Genomic DNA, 20,412 nt, shown 5'->3' with positions numbered 1-20,412 from the left:
CAACAATAGTGACATGTCAAATGTCAATCTCTAAATTGTCCGTTTGAACGTTTTGAAACACTCACATTATACATTTAGCAGACGTGTGTACCAAGGTGTACCGGACCGTCTAGGTCTGGTCTTGTGACTGTTATCCGGTTGTGTGTCGTTTGGCTGTACATTAAAGATTTTACTACAACGTATGGAATGTTAAATTAAAATTTCTAAACTCCATACTACAACGTCTACAACTGTCAAGAGTGTCAAAGTCATATCGAAACAATAGTTACGATGTGGTTACGATTATTTCGCGAAAAAAATCAGTGAGTGAATTATCGTGACTCGGAGTGTACATGTATCGACACTGTTACCTAATTTAATAGTATAATTTGATTATTTGACGGTTCTCTGAGCAATACTGAATTAAAGTTAACTGAGGAAACAGCGGGTTGTTATGGCATTTTAGTTTTATCCAGGTAAGTTCAGCGAATAAAAATTTTATTATTAATACGGTTATCTTGGTCGGAAGATAGAGGGAAGGAGGTCACTTATATACTCGAGATCTATCTAAGAAGCTTATTAAATAAGTAGAAAAAGAAGGTAAACTCGTACCTCATTTTAAGTTCGCTAGATTCAATGCATCACTTATTTGTGCTTTTTTTGGAATTTTGCTGTCACAACAATTTACTAGTCAACAAATTAAAATAGTAAATATACAAACTTTGCGATATAATTACGTTAAAGTTGAAACAGCTTGAAATAAAGTAAGTATTGTTTTACCTAATTAGAATCGAAATATATCTCAGTTCCAAAGTATGCATGGTTTCTGCTAGGCAAGTGATAGATTTTGACCACACATTTCAAGGGCCTATAATTTCTAATCATAATTTATACATGTTAAGGTCTATTTTCCCTTTTTTAACCCCCGACGCAAAAACGACGGGGTGATAAGTTTTACGTGTCTGTCTGTCCGTCTGTCTGTCTGTCTGTCCATCCGTCTGTTTGTCTGCATCGTAGCTCCCGAACGGATGAACCAATTTAGATTTAGTTTTTTTTGTTTGAAAGCTGAGTTAGTCGGGACTGTTCTTAGCCATGTTTCATGAAAATCCGTCTACTCTACTATGTTGCAGTCGGGGGTTTTTTTTTAATTTTAATTTTGTGGTTATTTGTTAAGGAGTATTTGCAGGAAGAGAATAGTCGTAGAATGTATCTATGTGATCCCTTAAACTCCAAGACTTCTCTTTCAGGCACTATTAATAATAATATTTAGACTAAAACCCATAGTGGCAACATCACCATCAAAAAAGGGTTTTCTACTAGGCATGAAGATGTTACTTTTTTTCAATTACTTACTTACCTATAAAAACTCTGATAGTAACCAGAAAAGTATATTTAATTTTAGTATGATCAGATTATTCAGGAATAACTGTTGAAATTTTGCTGAGTTCTCACAAGCATAAAATGATGTGTAGAAGTCATTAACTTATCAACAACTTCTGTAAACTTTTGTTTAAATGTGACATTCATTAATAGATTGTAACATAATTAATGAAATTTACTTCCATACTGTTTTTCTAAGATAATAAAACTAGTAGGTATTTTAACTTACATACAAGTAATTATGTTTTCTTGTAGAAGTTAAATCTGTAAATGATTGCTTGTGATGTTCTTGGGAGATGATGTGTAATGGGTACATAAACATTAAACAGAATAAATTATTACATATTGTAAAATCAAACAAAGGTAAAGCTGCCAAAGACTTGGTACATATGTGGGTGGAAGTCAAGTCGATACTCTTAATATATTATTAATACAGATGTAGATGTGTGTTGTGCCTTATGATATGTTTTAGTTGAATATGTCTCTTGACACAGGTATCTTGTATACTTAAAAAGAGACACCATCATGTACCTACATTGTTAAGTTCTGAAGTTAATGAATAAACCATTTTTTTTTTATGTAAAATTTTATCAATAAATGTATCTTATCTTATCTTATCTTAAACAGATTTTGATATTAGCTCTACATAAAGATGTATGTTTTCTAACCATGCACTTATTTTTACTTATAAGCTGTTGGTTAAACTAGGGAACAAATAAAAAAATGTATGTTTTATTAATACATATTATTAAGTACTCAGGAGTTTTTGGGCATAAGATTAATATGTCTGCATGAACATGATAATGTAATCATATTATCTCAAGTTTTCAGACTATTTTTTGACTAAAACAGTGACATAACATTTGCCATAACCCCTTCCCACCACATGAAATTTAGTAAGATTCATCAACTGAGTTGACTCCTCTTTCCCTCCAAAGACCTAAGGTAAGGATGACCTATGTCAAATAAAGTCTGACACTAAACTCATCAAATCATTCATTCAAATGAAATCATCCATGATTTCAAATTAAAGTCGAAAACTTGAAAGCTTATCACAATTACTTACAAAAAATTTATTACAAAAAAAAAATACTGGCGCGCTCGACAATAACCTATGGCCATATTATCAGCTGATTTATTTGTTCAACTTTTCGTACAATCGCGCACACATCGCAGTCACAGGAAGCTCATTCCAGAACAGTCCCGATCGTAAACGTAATTACAGTTCACGCCGCGCCGCGTCAGCAAAGCGATCAATCCATTGCGGCCTTGCCTACGAACCCGGCCTATAGTGTTCCACGCTTCTATATAGAGTAGGTAATTATTAATATTGAAACGTGTCACATTTATAAACATTTGTGATAAGGTCATCGGCTCGCCGCGAGCTTTCTGGGCGGTAGTAGTTTGTTCGTTGACCCGTCGCCGGTCTAATGCGAAACAGAAATATTTACGTTAAATCTGTGTTTGGAACTTGAACGGAGCTTTAAAGCTGTGTCGTGGACGGTAATGAGAAACTTAATAGTTACTGATTGTGAGAAGTTTTGTAGTTTAGAAGAGTGGTGAAATACTGATTGTTTTGACCTGATTCTGTGCCGGCTTATACGAAAAATAAGGAAACTAACGAAACGAAAGGTAAAAATTCACGTTATGCCTTTATACATCAAACATCACCGTAAACCGTATTTATCTATGTACCATGTCTATTTTTATAAGAATCCATGGCCAATTAAGATGGATAATACATCCTCGCATAAAGCAAATTGTTAGCTTTGATATTATCTATGTATGTTATTTTACTACCTAACATCGTTTAGGTCTACATTTTATTCATGACATGACATCATCCAAAAGTAACTGCTGCGCCTATAAGATATCTAACCATCAGTACACCCACACATCCGTCTGTGAGCAAATCCTCTTTTAAGATAAAAATGAATGCCACGTTTAGCAATTTGTAGTAGGTACCTAATGATGCTACATACTCTAACTCTACAATGCAACAGTCTGAAAGTGAACACATCTGCTCTAATCATTCCAGTGGGGACGCCGACAACGTTCTTTTCATTGAATGATTGATAACGAGAGTAGGTATAGGAGTCTATGCTTAACGTGTCACGTATATCACACATTATATCATATGAAATAAACAACGATGTTATGCGATTTCATTACTGAATTGGCGAATTTTGGTTAAACTACGGACAGTACTGACAGACGTAAATTTAGCTTGCAGCAAGAAGTATCCTTCGAAAATTTCACGAGCTTTTAAAGTTCGAAAGCATAAAGTTTCCCCAAACCTAATGCAAATATAACCACTCACATGCTTCCAGTTAGCCAGCTAGTAGCTACGAGCTTACATACCTCTCAATTGCTTGCAATAGCTGATGGCTGATGTGGCTACATGGCGGAGGCGGAGAATTGAAATGTTTGATTAATTAAGCAATTTAGAGCCTCATTTATCACATTTATGAAAATCCAAATCACGTGAGTAGGTATAGATTTTTACGCAATACAATTTCGTGGATCTGATGGTTTACCTATCACATAAGATCACATAAGCGTTTTGAAACGAAGCACGTATTCTTCTGTAAACCTTAAGTTATATTTGTGTATGGGCCAACTGACCCAATTGATCATTATACCTACTCAAAACAAACTATTAACTTCAATTTGCACAACTTGTCATCACTCACTATTTAGTTGGGTATATCATAAATTAAATATAACAAGATCATACCATCCCATACATTAAAATGCGACCGCCTACGAACGCGCTTACACTCCACCACACATAGATGGCGCCACAAAAAAAATGCCTTGTTGCCATCGATTATTTGTAGATTGGCATTAAGTGTCAATTCCGAGCCGTAAATCTATGTCAACAGTGACACTTAACGCCATCTACAAGTATAATCGAAAGCTACAAGACATTTTTTTTGTAACGCCATCTATGTGTGGTGGAGTGTAAGCGCGGTCTTAGGCGGTCGCATTTTAATGTACGGGATGGTATGATCTTGTTATATTTAATCTATGGGTATATTCATAATTTCTACATAATTTATTAACTCCTACGTTTATTAACCCCTCGTGTGCGGATGCGTCAAAAAATCGTGGGTTCTAACCATAGCTGGGCACCGTTAATCAAATATTTAACTTCGATAATCGTTAATCCGTTACTAAAAAAGTTAACTTCGTTAATCGTTAAAGCGATACATTTCAATTAACGTAAGTTAAAGTTAATCGATAATCCGTTAACACGTGACAAAAAAATAATTTTACTGTAGGTATTTAGTTGTACCAGTAATCCACTATAATGTATTATATTACTGTAAAGGCCCGAAGTACAGTAAAAGCCTCTAACTCTAACTCTAGACTGCATGTGGAAGGCAGTGATCGCCTGAGATACTGCCAAGAGCTGGGTCAGGAGAGCTGCAAGATCACAGCAGGCGGAAGCCCGGTAGAAGCTAGGGGAGAGAATGTGGTCGTAAATGGGGTCGAATTTGCTGCCTTGTCACTAGAACAGTCGCCATGGAGCACTTAGAATTCATCGAATCAACATTAGTAAAAGCGAACCCACGTGAACAATACTTCTTTAGGTAATATTTCGGGCTTTTAGCTAGGATTTTCCGTACATCGGGCTTTTTTAACATTTTTTAGAGTTAACTTAAAAGTTAATCCGTTAATCGAAATGTTCTTCATTAATTAACGATTAACGGATTAACGAGTTAATGCCCAGCTATGGTTCCAACACTTCCAACCACGGCTTTGCCATGTAGAGCAAAAAAAAATCGTACCGGAAACAATGCAAAAAGATATAGGTTTAGAAAATTTTACGTATGGATCCGTGCCTGAGCATACGATGGGTTAAGCAGACGCTGCAGACGTCTTGTGAAGAATGAGAAGTTATATCGAAGGCCGTACCTACTAAATAAGTATTTTCTAAGTTTCCCCTTTTTACAGTCCATGGCGTAGGTACCTACTTTACGGAGCTCGGAGCTCGTTATCTTCACAAAGACCTATAATAGACGTAAGTACATAGATTTTCGACGTTCGTAATTCTTATAGGAACATAACCGAAAGAACATCTTTTATTGAAATTAGTTCGCCAGGCGATGAGCTTCCTAAAGCTACCTACCTATTGAGTATTGAATAGGTTGGAGTTGGGCCCGCCGGGCCCATTGCTCTTTAGAAGGCCTTCTCTTGGCATCGTGACAATAATTAATTTTATATACAAAAGGTACCTATACATATGTGATTCCAGTTGAACCTTGCAAATGACCGATGCACCACGCGAGTTGATGCGGATATACGGCGGTACAAAAGGCATGCACAATGTACCGTGACATACCTACTGCTACTGTCAACGCCCTCTTCGTTCACATTGCAAAAATACCTTACATTTCCTTCATTTGACCGGTTTGCCCAAAAACGGTACTTTCCGAATTATTTAAATGGAATCCGAATCCGAATTATTTCCGAATTATTCCTGTTGCATGGTACATGACCTAAGTCCAGTCAGATTAAGTAAAATCCCACGTTTTAAACCGCGAGCGATTTTGTTTTGGTGCTCTGAAACTAATATTCGGTTTTTAGGGTTCCGTAGCCAAAATGGCAAAAACGGAACCCTTATAGTTTCGTCATGTCCGTCTGTCCGTCTGTCCGTCTGTCCGTCTGTCCGTCTGTCACAGCCGATTTACTCGGAAACTATAAGTACTACAGTGATGAAATTTGATGGGAATATGTGTTGTATGAACCGCTACAAAATTATGACACTAAATAGTAAAAAAAAAAAGAATTGGGGGTGGGGCCCCCATACATGTAACTGAGGGATGAAAATTTTTTTTTCGATGTACATACCCGTGTGGGGTATCAATGGAAAGGTCTTTTAAAATGATATAAAGTTTTCTAAAAAACATTTTTCTTAAAGTGAACGGTTTTTGAGATATCAGCTCTCAAAGTCGTAAAAAGTATGTCCCCCCCCCTCTATTTTTATAACTACGGGGTATAAAATTCTAAAAAAAATAGAGGTGATGCATGCTAATTAACTCTTTCAACGATTTTTGGTTTGATCAAAGTATCTCTTATAGTTTTTGAGATAGGTTGATTTAACTGTAATTTTTTTGCTGCTACGGAACCCTTTGTGCGCGAGCCCGACTCGCACTTGGCCGGTTTTTATCATAATGAAATTCAGTATTAGGTTAATAGGTATGCTACTTTATTACAGGTACTTATGGAAGAATGACTTAATACGAATTTTCAAGAAAACCCCCTTTATGATCTGATACCTTGAATTCTTGACGTGACCACGTTTTTTCCACAAATGGAATTCTTTGTTCGTTTACAGATATATGAGATAGATATGTTTCATTGTTTTATTCATAACAAGTTCATACAAACATATACCTATCTTAAAGTTAATCCACGCTTCCTTGAATCATAATAATGAATCGTGTATTGTTTAAACCCGTGATAATGAATTAATTAGTTATATCTGTATATTGTATGTATATTAATATTATTTATTACTTAATTATCGAAACCTGTAACTGCTAGCAATTCAGAAATGCAATATGCAAATATGTATGTTAAGTGTGTTTCAAGACGTCTTGGAACAAGCATTTTTGTTTACGTTTTGATCTCAGTTTCACCAGGCAACTTCAAACGCAACAGTTCAGCTTAAGACTCTACTACGTTTGTAAAATTATTCAAAATTTTGGCTTCTATTTTTTGTGGTAGGTAGTTAGGTATGTGACAAATGTATGTATATTATGGGTACAACCCGTACAAGTAGGTGATAACATCTAAAAACGGGCTCTCGAACAAAAATAAGTAAACATGAGACAGGTGGAGTGAGATAACTAATTAATTATAATAATTGTAAACCCATTTACTCGTATTAGCAATTTGAATAATTTCGAGCTCAATCTTCGTATTTATAGTAGTCAATAACCGGTTTCAAACCCATAAGCTACATAAATTATTCATAACCAATTTTTGCAGGTTCACACTTTCACAGCACGACAATGATGGTTCCTACGATCTCGCACATAGCTTGCCTAAGCTTGTTCCTCCTGCACCTGGAGTCATGGACGCACGCGGAGCTGTTCACCGCCATCGCAGAGATGGAGCCACTGCTGCAGACGCACAAGAGGATCATTGACGACTTGGACCATTATATTCTGAAGGAAGAGGAGAGAATAGCGGTATTGAAACGGTAAGTTTGACGTTTTAGGCATTTTTAACCGTTTTCCAAATCTCAAGGAAGGAGGTTTTCAATTTTATTCGTCTGTAATCTATATGATTTTTTTTTTGTTTTAAATGTTTGTTATTCGATATCTCCCTCATTACTGCACCGATTTTTTTTATTGAATGTATATATTTAACACCATACACGATCCCATTTTTATTTAGGCTACGTTTTTAGCATGACCATTTGTAAGATATGACAAGAATATTTGGATGTAAAAAAAGTTTACTAAATAAATACCCGTTTTTGAGTACGGTACATAACACAACAGATTATACCTACAGAATGCATATTTGTTACACCCCAATCAGAATTGTGCTGGTAAAGTGCTCTGAGATTGGACTTAATGCATACAAAAGTGCATCATTTGTCTTGGCCGAAATATTCAACAAAGAAAAAAGCAATAAATTATTGTTTTTTTTTATTCGGAATACTTAAGTAGCAGCCCTCGTTCGTGCAATGTAGTAAAGGGTGTTTTTTTTAGAGGTATAGAACTTTGAAATGGAATAAAACAAAGATCATATTTTTCAATTGACATGAAATTAACTTTATTCGATAGACAATTTTCTGGCATTATAATTTGAATATAACTTCTGGCATATGACCGCCAGGGCTGGCTCGGACGTAGTCTAATCTGGAGGTCCAGTTTTCGATTACTTTTTCCAACATTTGTGACCGTATATCGGCAAGAACGCGGCGAATGTTGTCCTTCAAGTGGTCAACGCGGTTTCGGGTTTATCGTCGTAGACTAGAGACTTCACATATCCCTACAGAATATAGTCGAGTGGCGTTAAATCGCACGATCTTGGACGCCAATTCATGGGGCCGAAACGCCCGAAACGTGAAATTATGCGATCACCAAACGTTTCCTTCAATAAGTTAACTGTGGCACGAGCTGTGTGGCATGTTGCCCCGTCTTGTTGAAACCACAGTTCCTGCACATCATGATCGTTCAATGGTTGAACGAAAAAATCAGTAATCATGGCCCTATAGCGGTCACCATTGACTGTAACGTTCTGGCCAGCATCGTTTTTAAAGAAGTACGGACCAATTATCCCACCAGGCTATAAAGCATACCAAACGGTCAGTTTTTCTGGATGTAACGGTGTCTCAACATAGGCTTGAGGATTATCATCACACGAAATGTGGCAGTTTTGTTTTTTGATGTATCCATTCAAGCAAAAGTGAGCTTCATCGCTAAACAAAATTCGCTTATGAAAATCGACGAAGTCTTTGGAACAGATCCATGATTTTCAAAATAAATTTTCACAATCTGGAAGCGTTGTCCAAGCGCCTATTTATTCAATCTTGAAATGCCAAACCAAACTAAACACAAATCACTTTATAGTTTACCGCCAATTAAAAAAGTGTTGCCAAATTAAAGTTCTATACCTCTAAAAAAAACACCCTTTATAACAGAAAATTTTATTGAACTCCTGAATAGTTCTACTGCAGACCGCACAAATAAATTCCAATTGTTGAGCATCGTCACCGACCGTTTGTTAGTTATTGTATTTAAAGCTCTCGGAGCAACGCTCTATAATTCGAACGCCAATCTAAATGATTTAAGGACTGTATCGTTAAGTATAAGGAATTTTCTAGTAGCATTTGTCCGGAATCGTAATTGGTACTCGGGAGGATTAAGTCAATACTGTCTAAACCATATGCTTTACGTCGAGTTTCTAGGACAAAATGTGTACCTTATTATGTGCCTTATTAAGCCCATGTCTTGTTATAAGAAAAAAAAATAATAGCAAATAAATACGGCTACTCAAAGTTGTCTTCATACTTAACGATACAGTCTTTAGTCATTGCGCGCAGATGGTTGTCAACTAGTGCTCTCGTATTACCTTAATAAATAGGAAACAGTTGGCTATTTTTAACAACAGACAAGGTAAGACAAAGCTCATTTACACTGAATGACGCCAACCTCATCTAGAGTCTTCGTCTTGCATCTTAGACTCCGTATCTGGTGATCTAGATATGTAGTTATTCGCGAACCGCTCGCCTCCGGTAATTCGCGCTTTGCTTAAGATGAACAATTAAATCCTTTTGTCAATGATGTACCAGAGGGTAAAGTTGTGCCTGCTCGTTCACTGAAAAGATCGCTCCCAACTAGTACGATCTCCGAAGTGTACTAGTTCGTTCTTTTAGGACATTTAGTACAGTAGTACACTGAAAGAGTGATAGACAAATTGTGGATATGGCGTACAGTAACGCTCGCTCGTACTAGTCGAGAGCTGATCGGCCGTTTTCGGCGCGCTCTCGGTCCGAGTCAGTCGGTTCTAGTTCGGTTGCGGTCGGATCACACACGGATCACACGGATCGCTTTGCTGTCATTGTCACTTCACGGCTCTTCGCTCCCATTCTGTTGCGCGTATGTGAGTGTACTAAATGTACTAGAGCCATTGCGCTAACATTGATTCTATCATCATCACTACCACCACCGCACGGGAAATAATACGACTAGTCTAAGATTGTGTAATGGAACAAAAACTTAAGTACCAACCTTTCCTTTTTTAGGCACTTGGACTTGTACAAGCTCGAACATGAGAAGGCCATGGATGACATTCCTAACTATTTGGGAAATCCCATCAATGCATTTACCTTAATCAAAAGACTGACTACGGAATTAGATGATATAGAAGATAGTATTAAAATTGGCACAGGTTAGTACTCGGATTATTTACGTTTAAATATCTTGAGGACGTTTAGGGGAAAGGATCCATCCTAACATTTGACATTTTGAATGAAGATTAACTTTACATTTTTACAGAAAAGTAAAATTCTATTGACCGTTTTTCTTGTTGATTGCTTGTTGGATGCTTTCGTAGATGACGCCCTGTAAATTATAGTAGTTATTTGTTGAAAATGAATAAACTGTACTAACATGAATGACAAGGAATGTATAAAGGAGTAGCTCAGCTGACTAGGTTTAAAGACAATCTTTCATCATCAATTGCAGAATACATCAAAAACGTTACGATGAACCACGCAGACGTAAAGTACCCCACACTAGAGGATTTGGCGGGCGCGGCGCAGGCCCTCACGAGATTACAGACCACCTACCACTTGAGCGTGCACGAGCTGTCTCAGGGCGTGCTCAACGGAGTCACCTACAGGTACATGCCATTATTGAATACAATACCTAATTGGTACGATGGACGTCAAGTACCCCATACTAGAGGACTTGGCGGGCGCGGCGCACTCCCTCACGAGATTACAGACCACCTACCACTTGAGCGTGCACGAGCTGTCTCAGGGCGTGCTTAACGGAGTCACTTACAGGTATACCTAAATGTTGTTGGACCCATGGAAGTTAAATGTTGGAAAGAATACTCCACACCACACCGAAAGACTGACCAGCCCAGCGTAGGCCAGACGAGATTACAGACCTCTGAACTGACTCACCTGACCACCAAGAGTTGTCAAATTCCGGTCTGCTCTCGTCGACTTTCGGGGTTGTACTTTTTAAAGGTTTTTAGTTTTAAGGAATACTATTCAATGTTGAGCTACTAGTTAAATCAATATTTTCATTACAATATCCGTGACTTTAATTATCAGTTAAATCTCGCCACTTTTCTCAGTTCCTCCATGTCGGCGGCGGATTGCTACGAGCTCATGCGAGCGCTGTACAATATGAAAGACTACGAGAACGCTCTAGCCTGGGCCATGGAGGCGCTCAGCAAACTGAAGGAGGAGACTGTCTGGCATTCTTTCACGGAGATCGAACTGCTCGAGTACATCAGCTTCTCCCATTACCTGAAGGGTGAGTCTGTTACTCATGTACAACATTATACTACATGAACTCTCCTGGTCCATGGAGGCGTTCAACAAACTACAATAGACCGTCTCGCATTCCTTCACGGAGCTAAAGTTTCCTTGTAAATCCGCTTCTCGCGTTACCTGCGCTAGTCACCTGTAAATAAATAATTAATTTAAAGCCCAATTTATAACATGGCAACTAATATCCTACCTATTGACGCGAGTGGAGTAGAGTATTGTACAATTCTTTAGATTTTCAAGGTTAACTTAAGGTACTTTTAGGGTTCCGTAGCCAAAATGGCAAAAACGGAACCCTTATAGTTTCGTCATGTCCGTCTGTCCGTCTGTCCGTCTGTCCGTCTGTCCGTCTGTCACAGCCGATTTACTCGGAAACTATAAGTACTACAGTGATGAAATTTGATGGGAATATGTGTTGTATGAACCGCTACAAAATTATGACACTAAATAGTAAAAAAAAGAATTGGGGGTGGGGCCCCCCATACATGTAACTGAGGGATGAAAATTTTTTTTTCGATGTACATACCCGTGTGGGGTATCAATGGAAAGGTCTTTTAAAATGATATAAAGTTTTCTAAAAAACATTTTTCTTAAAGTGAACGGTTTTTGAGATATCAGCTCTCAAAGTCGTAAAAAGTATGTCCCCCCCCCTCTATTTTTATAACTACGGGGTATAAAATTCTAAAAAAAATAGAGGTGATGCATGCTAATTAACTCTTTCAACGATTTTTGGTTTGATCAAAGTATCTCTTATAGTTTTTGAGATAGGTTGATTTAACTGTAATTTTGGCAGGTGTATAAATTGACATAATAAGTTTATTATATTTGCTGCTACGGAACCCTTTGTGCGCGAGCCCGACTCGCACTTGGCCGGTTTTTACAGAGCGGTTAGGCTTTACGAACAGTGGCTTACATAATTTTTCACATTACAGGAGACGTGAAGAGTGCCCTAGAATGGACGGAGAAGCTGCTCGCCTTAGAACCTGAGCATCCGCGGGCGCGGGGCAACGTTCCGCACTTCAAGAAATCCATCGCCGAGCAGGAGAAGGCCACTCGTAGAAGGCAGCGAGGGGTTAGTAGCTAAAACATAACAAATATACCTACCTAACGACACAACAACAAAAACAACAAGTAACATATAAAAGCTGCTAGTCTTGGACCCTGAACAACCGCGGGCGCGGTGCAATGTTCCACATTTCAATACATTCAAGGCCACACGTAGACTGCAGCGAGGGGTAGCAAGATCATAACATATACACTAACACAACAACAAGAAAAATAAAAGTTGCTAGTGTTTTTTTTGTAACCTTGAGCATCTTTTACTACAATTGTCCATGTGACCATACCATCCCCCCACTGCAGGATAACATTGTTCGGTAATAACACTAATAACCTAACCACAAATTTTAAATTTTGACCAAGCCCCCGATATAGTCGACCGATTTTCATGAAACATGGCTAATTCAGCTTTCAAACAAAAAAAACTAAGTCTAAATCGGTTCATCCGTTCGAGAGCTACGATGCCACAGACAGACACACACACAAACAGACACGTCAAACATATAACAGCCCGTCGTTTTGCGTCAGGGGTTACTAACGGATAGGCACGAGTCTACCGGAGCCTTGGTGGTGCCCGTGGTAGTTGGCCGATCATGGTGTGAGCCGGTTTTTTTCTTCTATTTCTTTTGAATATGATTCATAATTACATGCCCGATTATTATGCTATAAAGTCATGTACTGTTAAAAATATCCCTCCGTACCATCCGTTATCATATCTTATATCCGTTGCGACAGGAAACCGGGGAAGAGCCGGCAAAGCCCGAGGTGTCCGACGAAATGAGGGACTACGCCATCGAGAGGAAAAAGTACGAGGCGCTGTGCCGTGGCGAGATGGAAATCTCTAGTGAAATTGCTAAAAGGTATTAACACCGTTTTCAGACTATTTTCTCAGACCTGATTTCGTCTCATATAAATAGGCTACTAGACTCTTATCGAATTTGGCACAAAAAATGATTGTTTCGTGTAGTATTTGACATAAGAAACCAATTTTTATAGATTTTGAGTATTAAAAGTGAAAGTGGGTAAAAAAATGGTATTTTCGATTAAAAATTTGTGTAATATTTATTTTAACGTCATAGAACCTAACTTAAGTTCATGCCGAGTCAATCCCTGACATGATGAACTTTATGCCTCATAACTTAAATGTCAGAAAATTTTGTGCTCAATTCGATTTACGTCAGGCGCAGACAATCTAAAGATTAACATGGCTAATGATGTTTTTGCCTTATTAAGTTAAAGTAAACTTTATAAATGTTTTTTTGTGGTTTTCAAGTCGTAATAAAATATGGTAGTATTTTTTTCGGTTAATTGGACAGTAATAACATACATACATACTATCACGCCCACAGAATTAGATTTAGATAGAAGAAACGAGTTCATTTATTTGTATGGCGGCCGAGCGTGTCAGATTTTGTACTGAAGTTGTTACTTGCCTGTGATTTTAAATATGTCTCAGGCCCTTGAGTGTTGATAAGTTTTATGTTGTTGCAATTAAATATCATGTAACGAGGCATTTTTAATGTTTTTGTTGACTTCAACTTACAAAAATTGACGCCCGAAAGCTGCAAGCTGCGATTAAAGATGGACAACTCAGTGGATTTCACTGAGTTCATTTGACACGCTAAGTAGATACGTTTGCTTGATCTATGGTTTATATGACATCTGTGATCACGCCCGTATCCCAAAAAGGGGTAGGCAGAACACATGAAACTACTAAAGCTTCAGTGCCACTCTTGGCAAATAAGGGGTTGAAAGAAAACGAAACTGTGACATTGCAGTGACAGGTTGCCAGTAATAAATAATATAAAATAGACTTTAAAAAAGGGTCAAGTAGCCTATTCACCCTATCTCTTTTGCAAAACATATGAAGGAAGTTGACCCAACGAGAATTAAGTAAGGTTGACCTAACTGTGCTCCGAAAATTTACTAGCTGTATTTTATTATATGTATGTTCTTAAGTGCACTGTGCAGGTGTATTTTAAGAGACAATTGTACAGTTACGTGTGATATACTCCGAATTTATACTTGTATCTGTTGATTCCGAAACATTCACTCCAAATGTGGCAAAAATATGATCTCTTGAATCATGATATGACATGACCCACGTTTAACATTAGTCTAACCTTTACCTGTACTTATTTGAATTTCAAATGTAGAATGTCGTTGACAGCAATAACCATTGTGTTCTCAGACTGAAGTGCCGTTATCTAACGGAGAACCATCCTTTCCTGCGCTACGCGCCGTTCAAGGTCGAACAGGTGTACATCAGCCCAGATGTGTTCGTGTTTCATGACGTCATTACCGACGATGAGATCCAGCGCATCCAGGATATGGCCATGCCGAGGGTAAGTTCCCAGTGTACAAATAAAGGTAAAGAAAACGCACTGATAGCATGTATTTCGACCATATCTTTCACATGCACCTTAGGAGCGCGCTTAACGACATGAACCGTAAGAGTATTACAGTTTTTTTGAATTGGGTTACTTGTCGAAGTTTCGTCGTTTTCCTCCTTTCTCGCTTTTCAGTGTCATCAACGACGGTGAGACCCGGCGCATACAGTACATGCGTTATTTGTGATGCCATTGAGTATATCAGCTAAGGCCCACTTGCACCAACCACTTAACTCATCAGGGTTAGTGGGCTGTCATCTGTCAAATTCCATATAAAATGGTGGGACAACCCTCCATTTTCGTTGGCGCAAGTGGTCCTAACAGTATTTCACCAAAATGCTTGACGAATTATTTTTGTTACAACGTCGATGGCAAGCAATGGCCATTGAAGTACCACTAGTAGTCGACTCGACTAACAACACCTCCCGTTCGCAGTTCAAACGCGCCGTCGTCCACGACCCGAAGACGGGCGAGCTGGTCCCCGCGCACTACCGCATCAGCAAGTCGGCCTGGCTGCGCGACGCCGAGGCGGGCGTCGTGGCGCGCGTGACGCGCCGCGTGCACCACATGACCGGCCTCTCCGTCGCCTCGGCCGAGGAGCTGCAGGTCGTCAACTACGGCATCGGCGGACACTATGAGCCGCATTACGACTTCGCCAGGGTATGTACCAGCTGCAGCATCAGCAACGAATTAATAAACTTTCCATGCGATAGAGAAGGACCTAGCGGCAAAAGGCGGTTAAGAGCAAACAATTTTTTTTTATTATTATTTATGATTTCACGAAAAACCTAAGTACATTTTAATACAAAAACCCGTATCCATACTAATATTATAAACGGGAAAGTGTGTGTGTCTGTTTGTTTGTCCGTCTTTAACGGCAAAACGGAGCGAAGAATTGACGTGATTTTTAAGTGGAGATAGTTGAAGGGATGGATAGTGGCATAGCCTACTTTTTGTCTCTTTCTAACGCGAGCGAAGCCGCGGGCAAAAGCTAGTAGTTTATAAAGTAATGAAATGACCGAAAAAAATATTTTAATTAGTAAATGTGCGAAACAAAATGTTTATTTACAGAAATATGAAAACGCCTTCAACCATTTCGATGGCAACAGAATTGCTACAGTGCTGTTCTACGTAAGTACATAAACTGCGTATTTTTTTTAATGCCTCTCCTCTATTCTAAAATTCCTCTTGTTTTTATTTTGCTCTTGTCCAGTAGCCTCACTCGTGTAAATAAGTAGCGCAGCGAGTGTTCACTTGAGGTTTAAATGATGCGATGCCTCGATCTTTAATTAAATTGTTGCGAAAGTCAAATAAAGCTGATTGAACCCTATAAAAGGGGGAAAAAATAGTTCATCGTAATACCGCGCTAAAAAAGAGTAACTAATTTGCCTGTGTGGTTGACAGATGTCGGAGGTGGCACAAGGCGGCGCGACAGTATTCACGGAGCTGGGCCTGAGCGTGTTCCCGCAAAGAACGCGGCGCTGTTCTGGATGAACCTGCACCCCTCCGGCGAGGGCGACATGGCCACGCGCCACGCCGCCTGCCCCGTGCTGCGCGGCTCCAAGTGGGGTGAGTCAAACACATAGCCGATGTAAGCTGTAGAGAAAAGGAACCCCCGAGACTTAAAGATTGTCGCTCGACGGCGAGCGCGTCACGTGGCGTATGACGTACTCACCCGAGCAGGTTCCAAGTGGGGTGAGTAACACCAGCAGATATACCGAAGCGAGCTGGTGAAGTGTGTCCCGCAGAGAACGTGGCGCTGTTCTGGATGAACCTGCACCCCTCTGGCCACTCGCCACGCCGCTTGCCCAGTGCTGCGCGGCTCCAAGTGGGGTGAGTCAAACACATACCTGATGCAAGCTGTAGAGAAAAGGAACCCCCAAGACTTAAAGATTGTCGCTCGACGGCGAGCGCGTCACGTGGCGTATGACGTACTCACCCGAGCAGGTTCCAAGTGGGGTGAGTAACACCAGCAGATATACCGAAGCGAGCTGGTGAAGTGTGTCCCGCAGAGAACGTGGCGCTGTTCTGGATGAACCTGCACCCCTCTGGCCACTCGCCACGCCGCCTGCCCCGTGCTGCGTGGCTCCAAGTGGGGTGAGTCTAACACATACCCGATGTAAGCTGTGGAGAAAAAGAACCCTCAAGCCTTAAAGATTATCGCCCGACGGCGAGCGCGTCATATGTCACGTGATGTGTGACGTACTCGCCTAAGCGGGTTACAAGTGGGTTGAGTGACGCTAGCAGATATACCGGAGCAGGCTGGGGTCAGCGTGTCCCGCAGAGAACGTGGCGCTGTTCTGGATGAATCTGACATAAATTATAAGTTCTAACCGCCCGCTGTATAGTAAGCCAGATACATAACTTTCAAGTTTTTTTTCTCGGCAACACTTGCTGTAGCTACTAAAAGGCCGGACCTTATTAATTAGGTATAGTTTTGTAAAATTGATATATTTGTTATTTCACAGTGTGCAACAAGTGGCTCCACCAAGGCGGGCAAGAACTGCTCAAGCCCTGCAACCTCGACTACCAGCAAGAAGGCATCCAGAGGAAGATCCCTCGCGCGGTGCCCAAGTCATCGAGGTAGGACGTTCCAACCGATAGATACAACAAACACAAAACGACTAATATAAAACAAAGGACCATTGATTGTATTAGATGTGTTGGGTGTCCTTAAGTGTAAAAGCGGCTTTGTGCATTGGCTGGAGTCTAAGCTGAGTTGGCAACGAATTGAATAGGACAGACTTAAACGTTTAAAGTAAACAAGGTCGCTGTCAAATTAGTTGGGTTTTATGACGAAGTTGGACTTCTCTAAATTTGATGTACGAACTAACGAATAGTTCTCACTAGCTGCCAATGCTTTTACAAATAAGGATCAATTATTTATACATTCATGTTACATGTAAGAATAAGTCCGTTTTCACATTATCCGACCAATATCGGGTGTCGGAAGGATTTCAATGGAAAAAATCCAAGTTGGCGCGTATAATGTATGGGATATCGGTCCGACATCCGATATCGGATCGGATAATGTGAAAACGCACTACCTGTCACAAATTGTTTTAAACAAAACATATTGCTCGTTCTTCTATGATTATCACAATCGGGGAGAATTTTTTATACTTTATAATGTAGTTATCTAATATTGTATACAATCAATGAATCTTTGATATAAAACAAATGAACTGATTAAAAATCCTAGCAATAGTTAGGTTATTATAGTGAACAAAATAAAACGGGCATGTCTAATTATTAGTGATAGGTTAGTTTCATGCAGCTTTGACGCAGCTGATAATGATTGAAGTCAACAAAACAAATAAGTGGCATTATTGCAGGTAGTGTAACAATAAATGTGATTGTTGTGTTTAATACTCATGTAGTAAACAAACTACGAAGTGCCAATAGGATGCGTTAACAAAGTATTTCACTGTAATACAAACACTGTAATGTGACGATGGCAAGTTGACTGCCACTATGTCTCATTTCACCACATTTTTATATATTTCCACATCTTTCTAGTGACAAATGACGAGTAAAGATTTAACCTCTGGAGGCGGCCTGCCATTTTTGATCATTGAAAATGACATTTAAATCAATAGATTCTAATTCACATGTAATACTTCATGTCTAAGCATACGAGGGGTTAACATATATTTACGTAACTATAGATTTTATTACTATTTCTCAACTAAGAATCTCAAATTTGACACATTAATAAGTTTAATATTATCACTAATGCTACTAGTTCTAGCAATTATGAATTATGGCCGGTTATAATTTTCTTGCCCCAAATTTAATTTAACCATGACATGACACTAATAAAATATAATATATCTAATTACTTATAGGTAGTATAATTAACTATACCAGTGGCAGAGCGTCCATACAACTCGATTTTCATGGTCTTGCCTAATTTGTGAATATTTTTATTGCGTATGTTATGCTTTCGGTCTTTTATAAACTACAAATGTGAGTGTGTTTAGTAAAACGTCCCACTTTGTCGGTTGCCATTAAGGCGAGATTTACTTGTATCTTTATATGAATAAACTGACAAAGCGGCTTTATAGCAATCAACAAAGTGGGACGTTTTCCCGTACACACGCACAAATTTAAGTATTTTACCAACTAAATAGTGTACGTATGTAGTTCGCGCCGCCACTGATATGTAAATTATTTAATAAGCGAGACAGCAGCATTTTCCAAATATATTAAAGAAATGTAAGAGGCTGTAACTGGGCAATATGTTAAACATTTATAAACAATAGCGATATGTATATTAATACTACCGCAGAGTTTCAGTACAAAACAATATATACATTTTTTTACATTTCATTCAGAAATATCAATGTCGTGAATCGTGATAGCATTTTATTACGTTAGTTTTTAAGCAATCAAGTCAATGTTATAAATGTACATGAGATTATGATGCCATACGAAATCATTTGCAATGCATTTATTTATCAATGAGGAAGAGTCAACTGCAAAGTAGACCGTCCTGCTACTCTGCAGCGGACAATACGCATGATATGTTAAGGTGCATTAGGGTAACTCCGAATGATAGAAATGCTCTGGTGATTGCGAAACCGAGTCTTGATATGATGGAACTAATGGTGATTTTTATGCGACTTTCGTAATTAGACGACTTTCAGAATTACTCTAATGCACCTTACTAGAGTTTTGACAAACGTTGGTACAAATATATTATTACCTAATACAGTGTAGGTGCCTACTACCTACCAACTTAGAAAACTTGTAATATTACATGTAGTAAACATACTTTGCATTTTCGAAAGTACATTATTAAAAACCCAGTGATTTCAATTATGGACACATTACGTTTTATTTTATTATGTATTTTATGTTAAGATCGCTTTATGAAATTGGATTTTTGTAGTTTAATAAGTTTATTTTTTATTATATATATTTTTACATACAAAACTCTTGTAAGATAATACAATATTTACAAATTACATTACGTAGTTTACTTTACACATTTTAAAATAATTTTCTATAATATTTGGAATAATTAAAGATTAAAACACTTTAGTTGGTCTAATAAATGAATTTAAACCAAAATCTAATTAATTTGCTTTCGACTTATACCTATGTACTTAATTACAAACTGTGACATATCTCACATAATAAATCTAGGTTTAAATGATGTGGCGCCCATTCCAGCGTTATTAATCTTCTTTCTTCTTTCACTGTAAGGCGGAGAGCAATTTAAGACAACAAAAACGTTACATATAGAATTATACGTATACTGTACATAACATTCCTGTTGTTTATACATTACCCTAAAGCTTGTCAATCGCGGAGTCTCTGGGTCCGTTGGGTTCGGTGGCAGTGAGAATATTTCAGAACAAACAAAGTAAGTACATGCATGTATCAACTTTAGCATTGCACACTACTGTGTTTGCTACGAAACCCTCTCATATAAGTTCTTGTTGTGTTTGCTGAATGTAGGGTTTCATTCTGGATGGCCGGTGGCTGAATTTCTTGTGTTCATGAACGAAACTCTTGGTAAGTTGTGAGTTAATCAAGAAGCTCACTGCATAAATAGCTAGAAGTTAA

At 38.5% G+C, this 20,412-nt stretch overlaps 1 protein-coding gene across 1 annotated transcript; it reads left to right on the top strand.

The window, feature by feature from the left end:
* Positions 1 to 247: 247 nt before the first annotated feature.
* On the top strand, positions 248 to 19,464 carry LOC125228389 (prolyl 4-hydroxylase subunit alpha-1-like). The gene is given in 13 exon segments (XM_048132943.1): positions 248 to 455; positions 7,360 to 7,573; positions 10,130 to 10,275; positions 10,572 to 10,728; positions 11,194 to 11,375; positions 12,322 to 12,461; positions 13,184 to 13,308; positions 14,640 to 14,793; positions 15,274 to 15,498; positions 15,910 to 15,969; positions 16,243 to 16,303; positions 16,306 to 16,407; positions 17,307 to 19,464. Coding segments are annotated over 12 exon segments (1,662 nt in total). The 5' UTR covers positions 248 to 455; positions 7,360 to 7,382; the 3' UTR covers positions 17,426 to 19,464.
* Positions 19,465 to 20,412: the final 948 nt, after the last annotated feature.

This window comes from Leguminivora glycinivorella, chromosome 1 (genome assembly GCF_023078275.1).
Source record: "Leguminivora glycinivorella isolate SPB_JAAS2020 chromosome 1, LegGlyc_1.1, whole genome shotgun sequence".
In the NCBI taxonomy this organism is placed as follows: domain Eukaryota; kingdom Metazoa; phylum Arthropoda; class Insecta; order Lepidoptera; family Tortricidae; genus Leguminivora; species Leguminivora glycinivorella.
Note: the sequence above shows the minus strand (reverse complement) of the source record. Positions and strands in the feature narration are given on the sequence as shown.